Source organism: Pituophis catenifer, unplaced genomic scaffold, assembly GCF_029215685.1.
Source record: "Pituophis catenifer annectens isolate HBS135680 unplaced genomic scaffold, rPitCat1.0.hap2 SCAF_2, whole genome shotgun sequence".
In the NCBI taxonomy this organism is placed as follows: Eukaryota; Metazoa; Chordata; class Lepidosauria; order Squamata; family Colubridae; genus Pituophis; species Pituophis catenifer.
The window spans coordinates 104531004-104549442 of record NW_027256882.1 but is presented as its reverse complement, the minus strand read 5'-3'; the positions used below and the strand labels follow the sequence as shown (position 1 = coordinate 104549442).

At 36.4% G+C, this 18439-nt stretch overlaps 1 protein-coding gene across 2 annotated transcripts in view; it reads left to right on the top strand.

The window, feature by feature from the left end:
• Positions 1–17814, top strand: part of FNIP1 (folliculin interacting protein 1) — a 102822-nt gene extending 85008 nt beyond the window's left edge. For both annotated transcript variants that reach the window (XM_070937315.1, XM_070937316.1), the window contains exons 12-18: positions 319–465; positions 3195–3364; positions 4788–6210; positions 7407–7575; positions 10202–10399; positions 11691–11806; positions 12701–17814. In XM_070937315.1, coding sequence (XP_070793416.1) covers positions 319–465; positions 3195–3364; positions 4788–6210; positions 7407–7575; positions 10202–10399; positions 11691–11806; positions 12701–12779 — 2302 coding nt within the window. In that variant the 3' untranslated portion in view covers positions 12780–17814. The remainder of the gene's footprint in view (positions 1–318; positions 466–3194; positions 3365–4787; positions 6211–7406; positions 7576–10201; positions 10400–11690; positions 11807–12700) is intronic.
• The last annotated feature ends 625 nt before the right edge of the window (positions 17815–18439 follow it).

Here is an 18439-nt window from a genome sequence, read left to right as displayed (position 1 = left end):
GAATGAGTAGAGGAGAGAAAGATGAGAAGTTCAGTCTTTGACATACTGAGCTTGAGCTGACAATGAGGCATCTAGACAGAAATATCAGAGAAGCACTTGGAGATATAAAGTTGGCTGGAAGAGGCGGTTCTAAGGTTGAATGGGGTGCTTTAGTATCCTCAGTATGCAGGAGATGTTGAAAGCAGGGAGGTGAGGCTTATTGGGATTGGGGCTTTAAAAAAATGACAGTTTGTTTGCCCCCATACAAAATGCCTCTTTGAGCCATGTGATGTAACATTTATGTTGGTAACCTTAATCTTGCCTTTTTTTGCCATTTAGAACAACAATTTGCAATCTCTATACAATGCCACGGATTACAGAACCAGTTTGGCTTACAATGATGTCGGGGATGCCCGAGAAGAACCAACTCTGCCATCACTTTATGAAGGAATTTACTTTCCTAATGGAACAAGCTTCCAGGAACCAGTAAATCATTCCTATACTCTCTTTTTTTTTCTTTTTAAATCCTGTAGCAGTTTATTAAGAATTACATGCATAACAGTGTCCTTTTTTCCCATAAAAATGCCTCAAACCCGTAAAGGATGCTATTTATCAGGATCTAAAAATGTACCCTCAAGTGACAGTGAAGGGTAGAAAGCAGTGGTAGGTTGCTACCCGTTTGCCCCAGATCGGGCAAATCGGTAGCGGTGGTGGCAGAAGGCTCCACCCACCCAGACGTTTCTGTGCAGAAGCATCGCGTGCGCACATGAACAAGCATGTGCCCATGAGCAAACCGGTAGCGACCGAAATTGAAACCCACTACTGGTAGAAACCTAAAAGAAAATTACCTCAGTTGGTAACTAATTTCAATTTTCTCTTTGAAGCCAAAGTTAAACTGCTGAATTAACATTTTAAATCTTTATTAAGTGTAGCATAATTTTCAATTCTAAACCAAAAACTATCATTAAAACAACCAAAAATGAAACAGAATACAGTTGCTTAGTATCAATACTACTATATAACCCTGATAGCCAACAATAACTTGAAAACACAACTCGTAAATATTTTAAGTCTTTTTTCAGCGTCTTTAAGTCATGGTTCAATTCAGTTTCTAAAAAAAAAAAAAGTTAATGTTGCTGTAAAAGATTTTAGCCAATGAGACCTGATGGCTGACTGAAAGAATACAGATTTGCATAAACAGGAAGGAAAACTTAAGATGAACTGCCAAACCATATAATTTCCAAAGTGCTCAGTAACCAGACGCTGGAAAGCTACCAGCTGCCCAATATCATATGTTAACTACATTTTCTTAGCTGGGGGGGAAGGAATGTAGACTTGCCCTTGGGAATGGTGAAGAAAAGAACAAACCGTTAAGGGGGAACTTTAAAAAAAAAGATTCAGCATGAGAAAGAGAAAACCACAAGAAAGGAAATCAAAATAAACTATGCTATAATTTTAACATAGCTAAATAAAAGCTATGATTTTGTTTGATGTAAGGTGGGGCATAGAGAAAATCCATCTTGATAGACTTTTAAGATTTCATTATTTTACCCTCCAACAATAAAGAAGATTTCTGAAATTTCTGCTTCTATGTTTCTTGAATTTGCCTTACTCAAAGGGCAGACAGTTGAACTGATGCAATTCCATGGTATATTGTATCCAGATTTCAAAGCTTCTTTAAGAATACTATTTATTTATTTACTTATTAATTCTATTTTGAAGCCGCCTGAATCCCTGGCAACTCTTTAAGTGGCTTACTGATAAAAAATTAAGATCAAGAAACAAGAAGACAACTGGCCAGGGGCAAAACCCAAGGAACCAACCAGCAAAACAAGCATAATCTTAAACCAAGATGTGGGAAAACAACCACATCTTTAGCAATTTCTGGAAAATAAAAAAGGTGGGAGCAGTTCAAATCTCAGGATGATGGTGGATATCATTCTACAGGACATCACTGAGAAGGGATGCTTCTGAGGTTCCCCAAGATGTCACTGTTTAATTAATGGGACCAGGACAGGGGTGAAATGCTCCCGGTTTGGACCGGATTGCTCAATCTGGTAGCGATGGAGGCGGGTAGTTCGGAGAACCGGTAGCAAAAATCCCTGTCCCCGCTCCCCATGCCCAGCTGAGCCGTACAATCATCAGAGGCTTTTTTTTAACTTTTAAAAACATTTTTTCTACAACCTCTTTGGCCGAAAAAATGCTTTTAAAAGTAAAAAAAAAAAAAAAGCCTCTGATGACTGCGCGGCTCAGCTGGGATCTTGAAAGGCTTTTAAAAAGCCTCTGCTGATCAGGCAACTCAGCTTGGATTGTCAGAGGCATTTAAAAGAAAAAAACCCTTTTTTTTTTAAATGCCTCTGCCGATCAGGCAACTCAGCTGGGATCGTCAGAGCCTTTTGAAAGCATTTTTTTACAACCTCTTCGCCGAAGAGGTTGTAGAAACAATGGTTTTAAAAGTAAAAAAAAAATTGGCCATGCCCACCCAGTCACATTACCTCCCCAAGCCACACCCACAGAACCGGTAGTAGCAATTTTAGATTTCACCACTGGACCAGGAGACATATGGATAGAGGCAGTTCCTCACATAACCAGGCCCATGCAAGATTTTAGAAGGAATAATTAGGATCTTGAATTGCATCTGTAAACCAGCTGTCAACCAGTGCATCTTGAGAAGCAGCAAGGATGTTACAATAATCCAGTCAAGAGGTGACTGACTGAAGATCCTCTTGTGCTTCTTGAGAGCACAATGTGATCTAGGCCAAGCCAAAAGTCCTTTTAAAGTTCTAATGCATCTTCTCTTCCAGAAAAGTGGGGGGGGGAGAGTACATTTGAAATTCTAGTTGCCTTTAAAAGTTATTAGCATTACACATTTTGGTTTCTTACAAAAATCTGACATTGTAGAATTAAAAAAAGATCCAAATAGTTTGTATTTAATGGTTCCAATTCAGAAACTCCATGTGTAAGTAGAACACAACATCTGCATTCTGTTCCCCGATGTACCGTTTTTGAAACAGAAACAACAATGTGATACTATGTCAGAGTTTTGGAAATACCTTAGACTCTATTCCCTGATCTGGAAATGTTAATTGAATTCTCTCTTACATAAGGGACATTGTGAATTACAGGCTTCCTTTTATAGAAGTAAATTCATCCAAAATCCTGTACAGTTCTTTAATTCTTCAGTTTCTAAAGTATATGCCTTTTTTCCCATCCAGATTTTTACCTGCTCTTCTAACTGCAGTTTTGACAAACCATCTGGCCTGGGTTCCAACTGTCATGCCAAATGGCCAGCCACCAATTCGAATATTTCTAGAGAAGCATTCCTCACAGACAGTGGACATGTTGGCAAAGAGTCACCCATACAATCCACTGTGGGCACAATTAGGTATGTTTTAAACTACCTCAGTATATTTCTTCCATGAACAAAATACCCTTTCGCTAAGCTGTTTAATTCCTGATCGCTAAAACAGATGTATTAGAACTTTATGACTTTTCTTGCCACATTTGTTAAGTGAATCACTGCAGTTGTTAAGTTAGTAAAACGGTTGTTGAATGAGTCTGGATTCCCCATTGACTTTGCTTGTTAGAAAGTTGCAAAAGGAGATCACATGACCCTGGAACACTGCAACCATCATAATTGTGAGTCAATTGTCAAGCATCCGAATGTAAATCACATGACCATGAAGATGATGCAATGATCGTAAGTGTGAAAAATAGTCATAAGTTACTTTTTTCAGTGCCGTTGTAACTTCAAATGGTCACTAAATGAACTATTGCAATTCAAGGACTACCTGTATTTCCAAGTTTGTTAGTCAAGTTTCTTACAGTCTGATTCTATGCATATTTATTCAGAAATAGCATTATGATAAATTATGAATTCTGAAGTGCAAAACTCTGGAATTTTATCCAGCTGATCCTAATGGATTGGGCATTGTTATGCATTAAGCAAATCACATTCTGTGGGATTTTTATATACAAAGTTTCAAGCTGCACGTTTGCTGTTTGTTTGCTTTTATTATGCCCAGGCCATATCTGTAGCGATGGTCAAAATGAGCTAAAAAAGACAGGAGTAAGAATCAATTGACAGTAAGGCCATAGTACATTCTTATAGAGGAGTAACCAGATAAACAGCTGCATCTGAAATAGTTCCAAACAGAGAATGTCTAAAAGATGTTTGAAGAGAAGTTACGACACATTGTACTTACTATGGAACAGTATTTGGCTATAATCATAGAAGTAGAACAGAGTGATCTAATAGTGACAATTTGAGATAGAACAAACCAATGGAACAAGGATTCTCTGCAAACTCTTCTGAGAGGTACCCTCCATCAATCAGTTTTTGTCCAGACATTTATGAATAATCTCAGAAATATTATATCAGGCTTCAAGGAGCAACTTTAAATGATTTGCCCAGCCCTAGAGTTCGGTTTGGTGGGCATTTTCTCTCTCTCTCTCTCTCTCTCTCTTTTAATTGTATTGTAAAATTCATAATAGGAAAGCCATGTTGCTTTTTTTCCTCTTTCACAGTGGTTCTTCTCCAGATGGTTATTTCTGTTCTAAGTGTTGGGAAATAGAAAGATACTCTGCCTTCTCATAAATTTCATAGTGACAGTGCCCCTTAACAGCAAGTTTACGATTGTGAGATAGACAAGGTGTGTGTATGCAAATTTGTGTTTCCTGTACCAATTTGGCTTAGAGCTGAAAAAGATTGTCCACTCTTAGTGTATACAGAAGATCTCCACTATAATTCAATTATTCTGTTGCATACTGAAAATAACAACATACTGCTTTTATATTCTGTTTCACAGGAGATCTGTACGGAGCCATTGGATCACCTGTGAGACTATCAAAAACAGTTGTGGTTGGCAAAAGGCAAGATCTTGTGCAACGTTTACTTTATTTCCTTACTTATTTCATAAGATGCTCGGAGTTGCAAGAGACTCATCTTTTGGAAAATGGTGAGGATGAAGCCATAGTAATGCCTGGTACAGTCATCACCACAACACTAGCAAAAGGGGAGGTGGAGGAATCTGAATATGTGCTTGTCACAATGCACAAGAACAGAAGCAATCTATCCTTTCAAGAGTCTGAAGAAGTGAGAACTTCTGACTGCAGTTGTAAATATTGCAAATGCCCTGTTAATCCTAATCAAAAAGCAGATACTGTTTCAGGACTGGAGAAAGAAGATTCACAGAATGGCCTAAAGATGGATAAAGCTGCTTCATGTGAAAGCAGTGTGGAGCCTTCTAATGTTCAAGAAAAGTCTGTTGAAGTTAAATGCAAAGAAGCATCAATGCCTTGTGCAGGAATAAAGTTAGAAAGAGTAGTCTTCACAGGATCAGCATCTGTGGAAACGTGTGTGTTGCCAGAGTCCAGATTAGAACCAACTGGTGGATTATGGCAGAATACAGAATTGATGGATTCTGACAATCAGCCTGTTGAACTGTTGAGATCAACAAGTACAATGGTAGAGAAGAAACCGCCTGATAAAACATCATCTCATGCAATTCCTTGTAGTGCGGCTGAAGTTCAAACAAAGGTGACTTTCCTCATTGGAGATTCTATGTCCCCTGATTCAGATATTGAGGTGCGAAGTCAAGTGGCTGAAGAACAAATGTCCAGGCACAGCAGCCATATGGAGATCGAAAAAGGAACAATGACTGAGCAGAACTGTGAAAAACAAACCCTTGAGGACCAAAAAAGAGATCAGAATGTGCCTGAAAAGTTCCCTCAGGTTACTATTGAGGTCCAGAATTGGAGTCCTTATGGAGCGGAAAGTGCAAATTTGCTTACCGAATATTTTACTGAAGAAGGTTCTGTTGTAACCAGGACTATAGATGATATTCCAGTGGAAACAGCAAGAGACATTCTAGACTCTAGTAGTAGCTTAGAATTTCCACTCAAAACTTTGAGTACAAAGAATAACAAATCCCCTAGTGAATTTTGTAAGTTTATGGAATCTGTTCGTCAAGAGACTTGTAAAAACTGTTTTGCAGAGCAGGACCAAAGAGAAAATCTCTCCATATTTATCCCCCATGGGGAAAAAGAGAATTTAGAAAAAAAATCTGATCCAGGTGTGGATTGGGACATTCCAAGGAATGAGAGTTCTGATAGTGCTCTTGGTGACAGTGAAAGTGAGGATGCAGCTCATGATACTGCAAGGACAAGCAGCAATTATTATGGGGCAGAGCAAGAAGAATGGACAGAAGAAGAGGACATACCATTTCCTGGGTAGGTAGTATTTCTTGTAGCAATGTACATTTTCTCAAATCTGGATGCTTGTCAGCCCTTCAGAGTAGACCAAAAGAGGAAACCAACATCTTGTAGGCAAATATTTTTATTGAATAGGTAATAATAACAGAATCTTGCAAATCTGAATGTGCTGCCCCCTCCCTCCTTTACTTTTTCTTTGTGAGAACTAGGGAGGGTTTTGTCTGAGATGTCTTCTCAGGTTACTATCTGCCTTGGATTCAACCCTCTTTTATCTGACCGTTGTCTTGGTAGTGACTCTTCCTTCTTTTCTTCAACGCCATTCCCTCTTCCCTGCCCAGTAATTTACTACATTCCTCCCAAATAGTGGTTTTGAAGGTAATAGCCAGACTTGTAGATGTATGTGTGTAAGGGTTAAACACATATTCTATGAAGAAAATGCTATGTATTTAATTATTTTAACTGGGTTTCTTTCTTGACATTACTTTAAGAAATGCAGTAATGCAAATGATACTTATTTCACTGAAGCTGCAATTTAAGAGTCTCTAATTACCTTTCACACTTCGTGGAGTATAACCCTAATTTAGGATAGGTTATTTAAAGGAAGACGATTGTTTAAAAACATAATATGACTATTATTAACCAGGTTAATATAGTTTCTTCATGTCTGTTCTATGATCCAACTAGAAGTTTCTTTAATCCGTATTCTAACCTTGAGCCACAGTGAAGATGACCCAATTTGCACTAAAATTGATCATATCCTTATACATGATAGACAGACTTTATTATGGTCAGTTGAAAACAAAACATGTTAAAATAAGAATAAAAACACATTCTAGAATAAGAATGTTACATGTTGGCGAATTCATTGGTAGATAGTTGGAATATGTCTAATTTTACAGGCAGTATTTTAAAATTTGGCTATGTTCAAGGAAACACAGTCATGCTGATGTAATAATCATAACTGTGCATAAAAATGATAAAAAAATTCCAGGTGTTTTTCCAGGCAAGGTGGGTCCTAGGATCCTTACTGTACCTAGAGGATATAGTATAGCAAACACAAGCTGTATAGGAGCTTATACGTGTGTAAGTCCCACTGAAATCAGTGAAATGTTGGTGGCATTGATGCAATAGTTGCCCATTGTAGTGTTTCGGTGAAGTGGAGAGAAATCAGTGCTAGTTATAGTATATATGCCCATGTTATACCTTTTTTTCAGGTCAAAATTAATTGAAGTGAACTCTGTCCAGCCCAGTATTGCCAATTTTGGAAGGTCCTTGCTAGGTGGCTACTGTCCATCTTACGTACCTGACTTTGTTTTGCAAGGACTAGGAAATGATGAGAAACTGAGATACTGTTTGATGTCAGATTTGTCGCATGCTGTGCAGGTAATTTAAAAACTATATTCAACGGATGAAATATATCTCAAAAGACAACAAAAAGAAATATTTCTGAAGCCTTGCTAGAGCAGGCATGGAATTTTTTCAAAAAAAAAAGTCATGATCTCATTCAGAAAAAAATGTTATCATTTCATAGAAAAAAGAACAATATAGCCTATATTGAACAAAGACTTGTTCAATGTAGGCTAAGAACCTTTGGCTAAGGATCTTTAGATGTTCTCTTCCTTGAGGTCACATTTAATTCTCAAATTTGTGGCTAATCTTATTTCATTCACTATTTAGTGATATTATTTATGTAACCATTCATTAAATGTTTATGTTTGAGTAATAGGTATTAGTGGTAAAGAACTCATCTTCCTGTCCTTCTTAGAAGGTTTTAGAGGCATCTGGTTGACCCTTTGTTTAAACTGAATTCTACATTAATAGGATTCATAAACTGATCTACAAAGGGAACATTTATATTTTAAATTATTATTTAAGTTTTTCCACTTGTTCCTGGCACTAAAAAGTGTAACAGGGTGTTGCTGTTACTAGACAAGTAGTAATGAACTATGAACAGGAACATGCATATTAAATATGACCTTAAAATTAACTTCACATGTGCCATAGCTTTGTAAGGTTAGCAGCTGGTTGTATTTTTGTCCAACAACTTCCTGTGCAATAGTGACCTAAAGATTAACATTACTCAGGAAATATAAGTCATCATTTTCTGGCTTGTGATTTGAAATGGGTGTTTTCTATTTATTTTCAAACAAAAGGAACATATTTTTTTTTCTCAAATTCCAGATAGTCCTCGACTTAATGATCACAATTGACCCCATAATTTCTTTTGCTAACTGAGACATTTGTTAAGTGAATTTTGTCCCATTTTACAACTTATCTTGCACAGTTGTTGTGAATCACTGCAGTTGTTAAGTTAGTGACATCGTTGTTAAGTGAATCTGGCTTCCCCATTGACTTTACTTGTCAGAACGTCACAAAAGGTGATCACATGCCCCTGGGACACTGCAACCGTCATAAATATGAGTCAGTTGCCAAGCATCTGAATTCTGATCATGTGACCATGGGAATGTTGCAGTGGTCATAAGTGTGAAAAAACAGTCAAGTCATTTTTTTCAGTGCTGCTGTAACTTTGAACCATCACTAAAGAACTATTATAAGTTGAGGACTACCTGTATAATTTCCAACATCAAAAGTGACCAAGAGTAATGAGACAATATCCTGTATATAGACCCCCATATACATTGACAGATATTCCCATATACAACACTGGCTGTGAGAGAGAATGGATATAATATTGGTGATTTGAGGGCCTTAATCATTTAGACTTTGTGGTTCAAATGTAAACAAATTGGGTACACTTGATCTGCTTCAGAACTACTTCAAACTCATTATTTTACAAGTGCTTCTCTTTTACTCCCTCTGCTGGTGTTTGTGCCTAAGGCAGGCTTGTGGCTACAATTTTACAATATGAATTGGAAAGATGACATCCTTAGACAACTTCATTTGCAAAATGAAAAAAAAAAGATAGAACCATTCTAAGGTGCTTTGATCTACATCAGTTTAGTTGATGTAAATTGAAGCACTCTTGCACAAAAGTGCAAAGGAAGAGAAAGAGATCTTTAAATAAGTTTCAGAGCTTGTATGTGAACCTGTTCTTAAAAATGAGATCCGGAACTGTTGTTGAACTTCAAAATTGTCTTGAATGTGCAGACTGACTTTTGCAGTTGCTTATAGCCTGTGTCTTTATTACTGTGAATATACTAAGAGTTTGTTTCATTAAATTATATATTGCCTTTCATAGAATTGCAGCTTTCCCCAAAACACTGCATCTCTGCTGTTGCTGATACATTGTTTGTCCTCTGATTCTAAATTATCTTGAGATTTTCATTCTCAAATCAAGTTTACTGTGAAAGTTCTCCTACTGTGTTCTGACCGAGGCTTCCTGAGTCAATAAAATACACAAATAATCCCAAAAACCTGATTTATTTTAACAGCTGTGAATTCTGTTCATTCACAGATGAGTCCCAAATAGTTGTAAAGAGTCCTTCGGGATAAGGCTGATAATCATCCACCTTTATCTCCCTTAACACGTTGCCACAGACCTAATTGGCAAAGCCACACAGAGTCCAGAATCAAACAGAGCTTCAGATTTTAAACTGCACATAATTAACAACGTTGCTTCCTGCAAAGACCCACGTGCCTTTGCTCCTCTTTTAAGTCTTATGGGAGGGGCCAATCATCTCCAATCCCTACTCCCAAGTCGTCCCTTTTGTTTTAACTGTTCTTGCCTTCTGGCAGCTCTGCGCATGCGCGCACTGGGAACAGGCTCCCCCTGTTCCTCTGCCTCGCTGAGGTCCGACTCTGGAGGCTCCAGAGGCAGCATGTACCTCCCAGATGGTCCTTTCCCTGCCTCTGATTGCAGAGCCCTCCGAGCCTTCCCCAGACTCCAGGACTGGCCCATGTTCCTCCCCAGCCTCCTCACTGTCTGACTCTGCTGCCAGCTCCACAGGCTGCTGGCGGACCACAACACCTACACCATTGGTTGTTGGCTATAATATCTTTAATACCAAAGTCATATTTGTTAAATGGCATGTATCTGTTTGACTTCTAGCATCCTGTTCTGGATGAACCAATTGCAGAAGCTGTCTGCATTATTGCAGATACTGATAAATGGACAGTGCAAGTGGCCAGTAGCCAGAGACGAATCATCGACAACAAACTTGGGAAAGATGTACTAGTCTCTAACCTTGTCTCCAACCTGCTTCATTCCACTCTTCAACTTTATAAGCATAATTTATCTCCAAATTTTGTAAGTACTTGGGCAGTTGAACTGTGAATTGGAATCCTGCAGTTTTTGTCATGTGCTACATTACTGTATTTGCCCTCTCCCCCAAAAATCAAAATGTCTTTAGTTCCTTTGACTTCAGTTGAATTTTTTTTTTTTATGTGAACTCTACTTATTTTTACAAAGTTTGGAACTTCCCAGCAAACTTAGCAATTCTTCAACTTCTGGTTGTTTCCCAAGACTGAGGTTTCCGAACAGAACAGCAGAAGTGGATAGAGATTATAGTCCAAAAATATAATTATCAGTACATCTAAAGCTCCCACTCTGGGGTTTTGTTTCTTATGTTGATTAAACAGGAAATTGCAGACTACAGACTATTTAGTTTTCATATTTGAATTTATAACCCCAATAACTGAAAAAATGTTACAAAACCCGTCAAAATGGCCACAACTAATCACTTTGCAACAGTTTAATATTTATTCATTGCTTGCCTCTTTTCCATTATTTCTTCCTATGCCTTTCACATATACTCCCACTTTTCCTATAACATGCTTGTTTTTGAAAGTTTAAAGAGAATGGTATGCATCCAATCAGAGGCTATTTTGAAAACTGATAATAATGTCAACAATCAGTTAAAATTATCTTCATGAAACTGAATCAGAAGAGATTATCCATTATCTCTGCACTTTTTTTTTTTTTTGCTTTAATTCAGAAATACTCGTGGATATGTAGCAGGATGAGTTTTAAAGCAGGAAAGTTTTCCATTGAGTATCTTTCTTCTATTTTAAGATTATCATTAGTCTTCTTTTATTATTATTTTTTGTCAAAAGCCCAAGTAGTAGCGGGTATATTAAGCTCTGCAACCTACTGTAAACTAATGTAAAACTAATGTTCAGAGGCTGAAAAAGATTAAGGAGATGGTTTGCCAGGTTTTCCATGACTTGCAAAGATACGGATTTTTGGCTCTTCACAGGACGTTTGTTAAGAGAAACAGTGTCAGCTTTCACATTAAGACATTATTCAAGTTCTGTATGAGTAAGAATCCAGTTGCTGAAATTCCTGTATCCTGTTCTTCCTCACTTAATAAGCCTAGTTAATGAAAGCTGTACAAGAATCTTGTTTGGAAGACAAGACCTTTGGTTAAGTTAACTATCAAACTTCGACAACTATCAAGAATTAATGCTATTAATGTCTAATATCTTTACTGATTATAATGACTACAACATGTAAGCATATTCAGATGTGTATGTGCCTACAATAAAGACTTATCGGCCAATATTGTGATGTTATTGTTTCTTTTTTCATTTGTTCCTAGTGTATCATGCACCTAGAAGATCGGTTGCAGGAGCTGTATTTTAAGAGCAAAATGTTGTCGGAATATCTCAAAGGCCAAATGCGGGTTCATGTGAAGGAACTGGGAGTAGTACTGGGGTATGCTTTCTATCCAATTCTTGGTCCTGTTTACTTGTTTATTTTGAATACACAACTTGTAGGGCTATTTGCAACAAATGTTTCATAGTCAAGAACAGCATTACTGACTTGATCTGCAATTTGGATCTCATTTGCTTTCACACTGAACTTTTTACTAGGAAAGCATCTGTACTGAGTTGCAGAGTTTAAATTATAACCTACTTGGAGCAGGAAAGATAGGTTTCACCAGCTGCTTAGCTATTAACGTCTGTGAGAAACGAAGATAACTTTAAGCAAGAAGGGTCTATCTGAGGGCAGCAATTAGAGCTGACTGTTGGTAAATTACAGGGTAATTTTTGGAAGAACAAAAGTTTGCATGTACGATATATCTCAATATGTTGTTCTTACACAGTATACGAATCTACTATAAAACCAGTCCTTAAAGCTATATTTGTAGGCAGCATATAAAATCAGGCCAATACAAAGGATATGTTTTCTTAGTTTATTCTTTCCTTTTTCTTGGGTTCCTATTTATTCATATCTAATTTTAAGAAAGCATTCCAAATTTAAACCCAGTGATCAAAAATTGTGTGCTTGAAAATGTTCAGAATTGCATCCGTCCACTTTTGATTCCCAAGACAGCTGAAACAATTAAGTCTTTAGCTAAGCAGATCTGTTGTCACTTGTGACCATCAATCCTGTCATATGCATTTATGAAATAAGTGTTTGCATTCTTTAATTACAGAAACATCCAGAGGTTACTGTAATACATTTAAAGTACATTGACAGTTCATATAAACAAGCTGTTTATGTTTTAATAAACTAACTAGAAGTACTTTTACAGGAGAAAACTATAATGAGCTTCAGAATTTTTCAAGTCAGTGTGATTGTTGATAATATTTCTTTGTCTTGTAGGATTGAATCCAGTGACCTCCCTTTATTGGCAGCTGTAGCAAGCACCCACTCTCCTTATGTTGCCCAGATTCTTCTCTAAAACCCCAAAAGGGCAAAGACAATAATTCTATTTTTATAAAACGGAAGACAAGGAAACAGACATGAACTTCCATTTTCCAGACTCATTCTTCCTTGCAGGCAAGTGACTTGAACAACCTGCCAGCTTGATAATGTGCCTCTGCAAGTGAACACATAAATGTACAAACATGTTCCCCTTCTTTTCCTTGCCTATTCATTTAAAAATCAACCAACCAACCAATGGAACAGAGATTCAGATTACTAAAGAAGACACTAGAGCTTGGAGTACTATACATGGTTTGGACAAGGATTGCCAAAACAATTGTAACTGCAGACTGTTGAATTACAGGATCACCAGAATGAAGAACTCCTTTGTGGCCTCCAAAGTGCTGTTGGTGCTTGTACAAGGGATTGGAAACAGCTAATGTTTGAAGCCAATTAATAGTATATATACAATGCATAATGACAAAGGTCTTTTTGTAACCAATTCAACTGCATTAGCAGTACAACAAAATGTTTATTTGATAAAGGCAGGTAGGATTGTAACCAGTTCAACTGTGTCAGAAGTGCAGAAATTAATTTGTTAATGGCAGGTAGGAGTTGCGAAGGTAGTGTGCGATTCTTTCCATAGGAGGAGACCTGGGTGTAATATTTGTATGAATGCTTGATATTGATTGAGAATGAATGAATAAATATGAATATATGAATATATATATTCATATCCCCCCATTTGGGTGCGAAATTGACATTATGCTTGTTATGTTCTGATGTTGATACTACTGTTTAAAGATTACAGAAAACAAATATTTGTTTTTTTATAAAAAAGGAAAAAGCTGAACAAATGTTCTGTAATATTTTGTTAGTTTTTTTAACAAGAATTTCTTCCCCTTTTGATCAAGCTTCATTTGGGAGGCTATAAAGAAAAACTAGGTGCTGTTAAACCTATTTTTTTTTAAAAAAGAGGATGTTGTAAGAGCTTTATTACATCTTGGTGTTCCATTAATTTCAGTGTATTTTTCAAAAAATTCAGAAGAGAATGAATTACTGAGAATTTATACCTTAGAAATTATACAATTTCTATAATAGAGTTAAAATGCTGGGGGTAAAATTCTTTAATTATCCTGACAAATTTTAAGCTTTAAAACTCAATTTGTTTGCATTGTATTCATTATTAGGCTATTCTGATGAGATCACTTTTCTAACCTGTTTATTAAGAACTGGTTTACAATCTAATCATATGCATGTTTGCTTTGAAGTAAGTCCCAGGGAGTTTAATGGGATTTACAAGTTCTGTTCAATTGTATCCTCTGGCAACCACTCTGTGCCCACTTACAGTCTTTGGGAGAAGACCTGGAAATATGGAGTGGGGATATAAAAATGGAAAGGCAAACTATGCCATCCCCTTTCATCCTATGCTATCGTTTTGGTCATGATTAAGCAATAAAGAATTCTGGTTTGGGACCTGTAAGTTATAAACATATATTTTGAAATCAATCTGAAGAGCCCTCTAGATGTTTTGCAGCTAGAATTCTAAGACTTCTCAGCCAACATGGATTTTTGGGAGTTGTAGTTCCAAAAGATGTGGTAGTTTTTAATTTAGGGGATGATGATATTATTTTGAATCATTTTTACTACCTCGAGTTAAATAAGGGGAAATGGCATTAAAAGCATTTAATACTTTTCCCTGTATCTAGTCAAGCATCAACAACATAGCGAATTGTTTTATTTTGTGATATTTTAATTCAGTTGAACTCAAAACACATTTTTTCCTAATTCATATACACATGAAGCCTTTCAGTTGTTGAGGTTTTTTTTTCTTTTGGTCTATTTTTGAAGATTGTTAGAGTCTTTCTTCCTTGCCTTTGCTGGAAAGCATATTACATTGCCCTTGTCCGTAATAAAAACAGTTCTTCTGGAGCTACTTTGATAACACTATTGCTGTATACTATGACTGTATTAGGTCTGTGACATCAATAATAATAGGAGGAAAGCCCATCATCTGGGAACTTTAAAACAGTTTCAACTGGAGAAGGTATAGGGCAGATTTGCAAACAATCATTTATTTTATTGCACAGTAGCCTATGCAGTCTATTAAAATTTTAAAAAATAATTGGACAGAGCCTAAAACTATTTTATGTAGCAAAATCTTATCACTTGTTAAAGGATCCCTACTTCTCCACTTCTTACTACTTGATTGCTTCTCCAGCATTTGGTGTGTGTTTTTTTTTTAACTGAACAAAATCACTACCTTACACAGCAAGATTTTTCATTTTCACTTATTTTTCCCTGTCATTTTCACTTATTTTCAAATACTTGCCGCAATCGGTAAGATTGGGGCTAATATTATAGAAAAAACTATTTAAAATGAATAACAATTCAGTTTTTATTTGAATAAAGTATATGATAAAATAATTAAGTCACAATAATATGTGCAGACTTTTCTTCCACATTATAAATACTTGTTCCTTGACAGTCAAGGAACAGTTTTAGTAACATACTTGAGAAGTGAATAAAAATCCATATAAAACAATATTCAATTTCCATCAGAGCACACAGATAAATGTGACCTGTTACACATGTCTAAGCTTTCCAAACATTTAAAAATTCTAGCAAGATTTTTTTCTGGTATAAAAATCCATCCCTACACCTGCACATTACCTAACAGTGTAATCTTAAATTAGCATTCAGTCTGCTGGGCCTTTGCAGTGGTAGACGAAAGTGAGTGAGTTTAGCATTTAACTTGTCGGGCCATTGTTTTTCTTCAGAACAAATGGAAAGATAAGAAGCTTTGCAAATCAGGCTGTCTCCCCACTAAGCATAATGTGAACCCTGAGAGCTCAGGTTGATTTTAATACAGATGTCACTCACTAATGGCTGCATTAAATGTTACAATTAAGTAGACATAGATTTGCCTATTGTAGTTAAAATTAATTAAGCTTGGGCTGGTCATTAACGTAACCCCAGCAAACAACATGGGCTCAATTGTTTCTCATATCTTAATAGAAGGAAATTGGGGCAAAAATAAACGTATGATTAGATTTTTAAGTGGTTCTCATCAGGTGGCTACATTATAATTGTGCTAAAATTTAATTTTTTTAACAATAAGATCTAAAAGTCTGCCCGAAAACAGAAGCTGCAACTATGACAGGAAAAAGGGTTTTTCAATAGTCAAGGACACCTGATTTATAATATTTTCTATGGTTCTTCCCAACTGAGAGATAATTTGCATTCCAGTCTGAACATAAATCTGTCTCCCACCCCTCACCCCCATATATCTTGCAGACAATCACCTTGAACATGTTTAGTAAAGAAACTGCAGGTTTCAAGGATTTTCATGTTGAAAAAAGTGATGAATGTGTTGGACGTGATGATAAAAGTCTGCAGTACTGAAAGCCAAAATTTTAACTCAAATGTTAAGTCCCACAGGGGTTTCCACACTGCAGCTTCATGGCAGATATTCTGTAACTACATTTTTTGCAAAAGGATAGGACAGTTTATACCGTAAGCTTTTGTTATCTCCAGTCAATTTTCTTTCCTCCATTATTCTGAAGTGAAGGTCATAATTACTCAAAATGGTAAAAGACCAGCAATCATCTGCATATCTAAAAGTGGTCCTGTGTGATTCACATGTAAAGCTAGGATATAGTCTGCTCTTGCCACATATAGATTGGCCTTTAACAATTTGTCATCTGATTTCCAAGAATCCCAAATGATATTCCATCTTAGTTTTCCTCCTGCGGTATTGAGAAATTAAGCTGTTGATTGCAGCGGTATTGCCTGGCCTTACAGCTCTCCTGTTCCTCTTAGGGCTTCTGTTCTCAGCTACAGAGGCGTTTGTACAGTACAAGTGGATTTAAAATATTCTGGTATGCTATTTTCATGTTGTAAAATACAGGAATTCTTGTTGGAGCAAAGAATTTGCTTATTTGTTCCCTCTCTGTTTCTGCATTGTGTGACAGCTGCATATGTAGTTATTCTGTTATCTTTCTTGATGGTGGCTATTGGTGATTTGAAGGCATCCATTTATGCGGTTTCCTAGATGAACTCTAAGTAGGACCTCTAAATGGGAAGTTTTTCCACTGCAGCAGTGAACTATATGTTCACTGGCAATTTTAAAAGCTTGTAAATGCCAGCGTTTCTCAACCTTGGCAACTTGAAGATGTCTGGAATTTAACTCCCAGAATTCACCAGCCAGTTTGGAAGCTGAAGTCCATACAGCTTCAAGCTGTCAAGGTTGAAAAGCACTGGATTAACAAGAGACCTTGGTAATTTCTTCAAGTAATAAGTGTTACCATTGATTAATTTCTCCAAAATTATTAGATAATTAAACATTATCCTTCAATTCCAAGCATTTGGTTGAACTGGTTTTTTTTTTTAATGATCTTGTTACTCATTCTAATTATATAATGGGAATAATTACTGTGCAAAAGTATGGCATGAGAGCATGCTTTCTTGTGACTGATAACTTATATATGGTACATGAAATATCAAGGTACTGCATAGATTTATCTGGATTTTAATTTTTTTTCTAAGGGAAGTATAACAGTGCTGTAGCATTGACTTCATATCATGCTGTTCAGAACAATGTATGTACAAGACTAATCTTGATTTTTGCAATATTTCTAATGCCCATTAATGTCTTAATTTTAAGGCTGAAAATATTTAAGTATATTGCACATAAATGCTAACAAATTTATTTCCACTGTTAACTTGCAAATGCAAGATTGTTTAAAAAAACAAAGGGAAAGGGAAATCTGAAACATGATTTTTCAATGTAGCCTTTTAAAATCTGTTTGAGTTAAAAACAGATTTTTTTTAAAAGGGGTTTTAATTGTCTTGTTTTCAGTCTTCTCTAAATTATGTAAATGGTGGTATGTGTTATATGCTGGATAAAATGTACATAATTGTTATCTTTTGTGTTTTTCTGTTATATACATACATACACATACACACATACAGAAATGTACATACATATCTCAAGATGTGGACTTGTATTATAATAACTGTTCCCAGTTTTAGGGGAACTTTGTGCAATAAATACAAGTTTGTCCCTTTAACTGCTAGTTGTTAACATTGTCTTATTTTATTCAGGATGGCAGATTGTCGGTAAAAAAACCAGCCATAATCTAGAATTATTTCAAATATCGAAGTCCTATCCCTCTTGTACTTGCATCAATTTCACATGAACATAGAGAAGGACAGGACTTCGATTGTGATACCTGTTCTGACCTCCATTCTGCAAGTTATGGTGTAGAGCTATTTATGAATAAAGGGGGAAAATGCATATCAGGAATATGAATTGGCATTATCTATATTTTTAAAGAACACCTCAGTTGCTTACCTTGGATTTTGGAGAGACACAAGACTAATTGTGTCCTTCGCAATTTCTAACCACTACTCCCTTCACAAGTAGCTTAGATCTCTCTCCTTTCTTCCCAGAGGCCTTCAGAACAAGCTATCTGGGAAGAAAAGCAACCTGATTATATGATCTTAAGTACTATCACCTGGAGCCCCAAGGTTTCCTTGAGCAAGTTGATATTTTCTTAGCCCATTTGTGATGCTTTAGGTTGAGGCCTCACCTTTTAAGGTTAACATCGAACTGTAGTGCAGTCCTTACTGATAGGATAGCAAGAGGTTTCTCCCAAATAATTATCTATGGATGGAGGAAAGGTCATCTGATGA